Source organism: Myotis davidii, unplaced genomic scaffold (genome assembly GCF_000327345.1).
Source record: "Myotis davidii unplaced genomic scaffold, ASM32734v1 scaffold247, whole genome shotgun sequence".
NCBI lineage: Eukaryota > Metazoa > Chordata > Mammalia > Chiroptera > Vespertilionidae > Myotis > Myotis davidii.
Window position 1 is genome coordinate 1,163,498 of NW_006299593.1, and position 6,609 is coordinate 1,170,106.

The 6,609-nt window shown below is 60.6% G+C and overlaps 1 protein-coding gene across 2 annotated transcripts in view; it reads left to right on the plus strand.

The window, feature by feature from the left end:
• Nucleotides 1-6,609, plus strand: part of LOC102763747 (cytochrome P450 26B1) — a 20,031-nt gene that overhangs the window by 9,306 nt on the left and 4,116 nt on the right. For both annotated transcript variants that reach the window (XM_006775284.2, XM_006775283.2), the window contains exons 3-4: nucleotides 4,644-4,919; nucleotides 5,099-5,254. In XM_006775284.2, the coding sequence (XP_006775347.1) occupies nucleotides 4,644-4,919; nucleotides 5,099-5,254 (432 nt within the window). The remainder of the gene's footprint in view (nucleotides 1-4,643; nucleotides 4,920-5,098; nucleotides 5,255-6,609) is intronic.

The following is a 6,609-nucleotide window of genomic DNA, read 5'->3' on the forward strand; positions in this document are numbered from 1 at the left end:
CAGGGGGCTAGGGGCTGGCGCAGGAGGCGGCCAGGGTGCAGTCCAGGCCCAGTGGAAATGCCAGGCGGCTGGGCAGATGACGTCCTCTCTTGTCCTCCCTCTCGCTCGAGTATAAAGCACACACCTTGGCGTCACCCCTGTGCTGTGCGGACAGCTGCCCCGGTGGCTGCGTGCCCTCTGTTATTCTTTCCACTCCTAAGGCCACGGCTCTGGTGGCTTGGCAGGGTGGCCTGCCTCGGCCCCCACCCTCCCGGGCAGCCGCCGCTTCCATTCCTCCCAGTCTGAGTCACTGGCCCAGGGAGTGGGTTCCCTCTCTGGCTCTTCCAGCTCTGGAGGCTGCCCATCCATCTCAATCTGTCTGTCCATCCGTAGCGGCCAGCAGAGAAGGGGGAGGCTATCTGGCTGGGCATAGCAGTATGCAGGGCCCTGAGGGTTCACTGAGTGACTCTCCTCCCAGGAGCACCGGGTGAGAGGCGGGAGGGGGGGAGGAGGAAGGATTTGTAAAATCAATTACAGGGAATTTGAGCTTTGACAAGCCCCTTGGTGGTCCCCCCTCCCTCCCCTCCCCACCTCATTGTGGCATCATCTCTCATCCAGGGTAGAAGGAGAACCAGGGATGTGGACTCCTGAGCCCACAGTGTTGTTGGGAAACCAACAGGGGCAGGGACAGGGGCAGGGGCAGGGGCAGGGGCAGGGTTTCCAAGCATATCCTAAAGGCAGGAGCCCAGCCTGCCCAGCCTGTGGCTGAGCATTCCCAGGTCTCCCCGACCCTCTGCCCTGGCCCTCCCTGGCTTTAACCCTGGTAGAAAGTCCATACCTGCTGCTCCCTCTGCGGGGCTTTGCCGGGGCCAGGCCTGGTTCCCAATGACCTTTGTCCAGCGTTCTTGGCTCACTGTTGGGAATTCCAAGGGAAACCCAGAGGGGGACAATGCCGCCCTGGCTGCTGTTACTGTTGTGGTCAGGGAAGGCGGCTCTGGGGGCCGGGAGCCCTTCCTTTCTTCACACGGAGCGGCTCCACTGGGCACCTTCCCACATGCCCCAGTCCTGACCCCGCCCGCCCCACTGCAGCCTCCCTCTGCCCTGGCCAGCACCTCCGCCTCCTCCTGGCCTGTGTGGTGGGGGCTGTCCCTGCTGCGGGAAGTGCCCCGTTGTTAACCCTGGGCACAGACCCAGGGATGAGGCCCTGGAGTTTTCCTGGGGCCTGGGAGGCCCAGTGCCTATGGAACAGCTGGCCAGAGGCAGGCGCCTGGCCTTGGGGACTCGCAAGCAAAGCCCCTTGGTCCCGGAGTGCCCGAAACTGCCTTTGCGTGGCTTCTCATGTGGGCAGTTTCTCCACCTCAGGGGGCTCTGAGGAGAGTCCTGGCACATCTAGGTGAAAAAGAGACTCCAGAAGTTAGATTTCTTGTTGGGTCAAGATAAGAGCCTGGCTCCTGGCTGCAGTTCTCCGTTTGGAAGCCCAGCCTGGGGTGGGGGTGGGGGGCTGCAAGCTCAAGGTGTTTGTGGGCTTCCTGAGGTGTGGACCATTGGCTCAGTCCCAGGTCTCCTTGAGTCCTCCCTGCCCTCCCCAAGGCTCCAGAAGGCGCTATTCAGTCGGCCATCGCTAGAGGGCGCAGGGAATGTAACCTTTGGGGCAGGGCAGGGCAGGGCTTGCCAGTGGGTCCAGCCTGGCCACTCCAGAGGTTGCACCGAGAGCTCCCCTTTTGGTAACCCCGAGATGGCCCCATCTGGGCCACCGTAGCCCTTGTAGGGTGTGTGCGTGGGGGCCTGGCAGGCACCGGGGGACTCGTGTAATGCCAGATTCTGGGCTTCTTGGAGGGGATAGCATCTGCTTAGGGACATATGGCTACTGGGGTGTATGTGCTGTGTACATTGAAAGGAAAAAAGGGGTCACCAGGCTCAACCTCGCCTTTTATAGATGAGGACACTGAGCCTGGGGGGTGACTTGGCCATGATCGCACAGCAAGTTGGTGGATAATCTGGGGTTAAAAACAGGCCTCTGGGCACCCAGGCTGCCTTTTCCCGCCACCCACTGCCCCTTAGGGCCCAGCTGGCATTGACTTTGCCGGTTCTGGTCAGTGTGGCCTCTGCCCTACTGCCCCTCTACATGCCCACCTTGGAGCCCAGGTCTCCCTCGCACTGGGGAGCTGGCCAGCCCCGGCCTCCATGCTTTCCATGTCAGCACCCCTCAGGCGGCCCTGGGCTGCCTACGCTGGGCCAGGTGTGGCTTCTTTGTCCTTGCTTGTCCCTGCCTCCAGCCTCCCCCCTGCTCCTCCCCCGAGGCCTGGTGGCCACAGTTATCTTTCCACTTTCCCAGTGAACCCGCTTAGCTCCCAGTGCCACTCTCTGCTCACCCTGTGGGCTCCTTGCTGTTCTGTAAGGCCCCTTAGTTGGCCAGCGTTGGGGTCCGGGGACAGGGCCCCCACTCCCAGCCCATCAGATTTGTGACCAAGAGCTGAACCTAGAATCCTAAGGAGGCCAGGGTGGAAGGCCGAGACAGAGAACACTGCCTTTATCCATAACCCTGTGAAGGGAGCTGGCAGCCGAAGTCCCCCCTGGAATTCCTGGGACCCCCACACTGGACAAGGTGTGTGTGACCCGTCCAGGCCTGGTTGCCCTTGCCCACCTCCCATCGCCCTTCTACCTTTCAGCTGTCCCTTCCTAGCAGGAGCAGCCCCAAACAGTGCGGCTTCTCTGCCCCTCACCAGCGGCCTCCCCCCTCCTTCCCTCCCTCCCTCTGCCCACCGGGAATTTCGGAATGAAAGTGCTATTGTGAACGCCTGGCTGGGCCACTGAAGGGCCAGCACTGTTATTTCTGCAAACCAGCCCTCCCATTAGCCATGCAGGGCCGAGGCCAGGAAAATGTTACCTTTTCCTCCTCGAGCTGACTGCAGGGGAAATTCTCACATTTACAGTTTGTGCGGTGGTTGTGTTTGGGGGGCAGGAGGGGAGGGCGGGCGCGTGTGTGTGGTTTGCATGGGGCAGGGTGGGGGGGCTGGAGGAATATTTGCCTCCTTCCCCTGAGCTGCCCCTCCCCCTCCTTTCCCCATGACCTTCCCCTTGGTGCTGGCAGGAGGGCACCTCCCCCTTCTGCTCCAGACTCTGGGTGGTGGGGGGAGTGGATGGAGGGTGTCGGTTACAAGTGAGACCCACAGGCCATCAGTAAATAAACTAACATCCTCCCCTCTCTCCCCTCCCGTATACACCTTGGCAGCAGCAGGGGCATCTGGGTGAGGAGGGGCAGGAGGGGTTGCTGAGGAATCAGGCCAACTGAAAGCGGGGGAGGGGGGGGTGGCAACAGGGTCTCATTGGCTACTTAACATGGACCAGGAAGATGCCAGGAAAGAGAAAGGGCTTCCGCTAGCCTTTGTGATCTTTTGGGGTGGAAAGCCTAGCCCCCACCCCCTTGCCTCCAGACCTGGTCACACGGAGACCTTTTTGATGGCCCAGCTGTTAACAGACCCTCTAGGACAGTGGTTCTCGCCGCGACCCTTTAATACAGTTCCTCATGTTGTGGTGACCCCCCGACTCTAAAATTATCTTCGTGGCTACTTCATAACTGTACTTTTGCTACTGGTATGAATCGTGATGTAAATATCTGAGATGCAGGATGTATTTTCACTGTTACAAATTGAACATAATTAAAGCATAGTGATTAATCACAAAACCAATATGTAATTATATATGTGTTTTCCAGTGGTCTTAGGTGACCCCTGTGAAAGGGTCGTTCGACCCCCAAAGGGGTCGCGACCCACAGGTTGAGAACCGCTGCTCTAGGATCTCCACCTTGTACATGGTTCCCAGGGAGTGAGAGCACATTTGGGCCTCAGGAAGTCCTACTTGCAGTCTAGCCTCAGACTCTCTTGTTCTCCCGTCAGTGGAGCAGAAGAGCCACCTCGTCCTCGCCCATTCTGCTCACCTTTGTTCCACTTCTGGGCACTTCTGCCCTGTGGCCTGAGGATTCGGGATGGGCCAGTGCCTCCCCTCCAGCCCTGCCCAGACCTCTCTGTGTTGCCCCCGTGGCTGGGATGGCCGCCTCAGCCACAGGCCTGTGGGCAGTTGGGCTGCCCAGCCCCCAGGGCTTTGCCGTTGTTTGGAGCACAAGCTTTCCTGAGCTCCAGACAGAAGATGAGCGCGCAGGTCACCCTGGGAGTGATGTGGAAGGTCTCTGAGTAAAAATTCTGATGAATGATGTTTTCATCCCGTCCTGCCCCCGCCACCCACCATCAAAACACAGGCCCGTCAGGCTAGGACCGTGGTCAGCAAACTGCGGCTCTCGAGCCACATGCGGCTCTTCGGCCCCTTGAGTGTGGCTCTTCCTAAGCCTTCGGAGTACCCTAATTTAGTTAACAACAATGTACCTACCTATGTAGTTTAAGTTTAAAAAATTTGACTCTCAAAAGAAATTTTAATTGTTGTACTGTTGCTACTTGGCTCTGTTGACTAATGAGTTTGCCGACCGCTGGGCAAGGGGAGCCAGGGAGGGCACTGTGTCCAGGAGACAGAGGTGGAGCGTGGCCAGGGTGAGGACCTGGAGTTTTCCCCAGTCACAGCCACAGGACCTGTGCCTCAGCCAGGCCCCCGGGGGGCCTCGAAGGCAGCCCGAGCCCAGCTGACCGGGCGCCCGCCCACCTCTCTCCCTCCAGGTGTTCTCCAAGATCTTCAGCCACGAGGCTCTGGAGAGCTACCTGCCCAAGATCCAGCTGGTGATCCAGGACACGCTGCGTGCCTGGAGCAGCCACCCCGAGGCCATCAACGTGTACCAGGAGGCCCAGAAGCTCACCTTCCGCATGGCCATCCGTGTCCTCCTGGGCTTCAGCATCCCCGAAGAGGACCTTGGGCACCTCTTTGAGGTCTACCAGCAGTTTGTGGAGAACGTCTTCTCCCTGCCTGTCGACTTGCCCTTCAGTGGCTACCGGCGGGTGAGCACCCAGTCACGGACAGAGGGGGTGCCAGTGGGAGGGCGGGGGAGCCTTCACCATGGTCTCTGTGGAGAGGGGACGTTCTCATAGGAACCCCCTCACCCCGCCCCGCCTTGGAGGAGGCCCTGGGTGGTCCTGCCTTTCCCCTTGGGTGACAGGATGGCCCCTTCCACCCCCAGGGCATTCAGGCACGACAGACCCTACAGAAGGGCCTGGAAAAGGCGATCCGGGAGAAGCTGCAGTGCACGCAGGGCAAGGACTATTCGGACGCGTTGGACATCCTCATCGAGAGCAGCAAGGAGCACGGGAAGGAGATGACCATGCAGGAGCTGAAGGTGGGGGCCTCCCCGCGGGCAGCACCAGTGCCCCTGGGGGGGGGTGTGGCGCCGGCCCCCGCGGCCTCCACAGGGACAGTTTCTGAGCAGCTGCTGCGGCATCACCGCACTGGGCTGGCGCTAAAGCAGGAGGGAGACCGTGTCCCTGCCCGCCCTGCACAGGGTCTGGTGGGAGGACTATGGAGCATCTGCGATGGGCGGGGCTGCCTTTCCTCTGCCCACGAACCGCTGTGCACCCAGTCCTGCTGGTGAAGTGTCCTCATGACACGGGGCCCCAGGCTCTCCATCCCGCCCATTAGCCACCGTGGGAAAGAGATGTGAGAAATTCGTCCTTAGCGCCCTCCGCAGGGACTCAGTGTCAGTGTTGCTTGCCCACCTCCCCTCCTCCCCCGAGTCTCTAAGATTTCAGTGCATTTTAATGGTCCCAAGAACCCTGGAAGGTCACCTAGGGGAACTCGGACCCAGAAGGGGAAGCCACCTGCTTGAGGGCAGCCCAGTCCTTAGATTTGGAACTAACTCGTGTCTCCTCCCATCCCACCGGCCTTTTCCGGTTGGTGGCCTTTGATGCCCTCCCAGCCTGCTTGGCACTGATGAAGCCCACGTGGGCTGCCGGCAAGAGGTGGTCCACATAGGGCTCCGAGAAGGGCTCCCTGCCCGCCTTTCTTAGGGGGTGTTCCGCCTGAGAAGGGACCCATGAGTTCACCTCCTGTAGACCCCGCCCCCCACACACTTGCCGGAGCCGGTGGAGACTTGCTGCAGACTCCCACCCCCCCGCCTTTGCGTCCTCCCCTTCTAGCCTCAGTTTTCCTCCTGGTGAGCCAGGAAGAAGCCGAATAGCTTGCCCATTTCCCAAGATATTTTGGACTCATAGGTGGAGCCATGGCAAGCAAGGGGCCCAGGCCCCCTCACGCCCCTCTCCGGGCCTGGCATCCACATGTGTAAAATGCAGGGCTTGGAATGAGGCCACCTGCTGGGCCCTTTCCATGGGGCTCCCAGGGTACCCTGGAGGAGTCCCCTCAGCCTTCGCACTGCTGTGCCCTCCCAGGTCCTCATGGGCCTGGCCTTAGACTGCCTCCTGGTCCCCGATGCCCTCCTGTGGGTAGTGGAAGGAGCTGGGGATGGGAAGGTTGGGGTTTTAACCCTGAGCCCCCACCTCACTCACCTGCATAGTGCCTGGCTCCTGGGGATTTTTCTGTTTCCTGTGAGCTCACTGCACGGACCAGGCTGCTGGGGCTCAGGGCCCCGGATCCAGCAGTGAGTGTGAGTGGCCCCACCCGGGGGACTGCCAGGCCGGTGCCCCTGCCCTGGGCGGTAGCAGTTGTATCTCCTGCAGAATCAGGGCACGGACCCTCTGA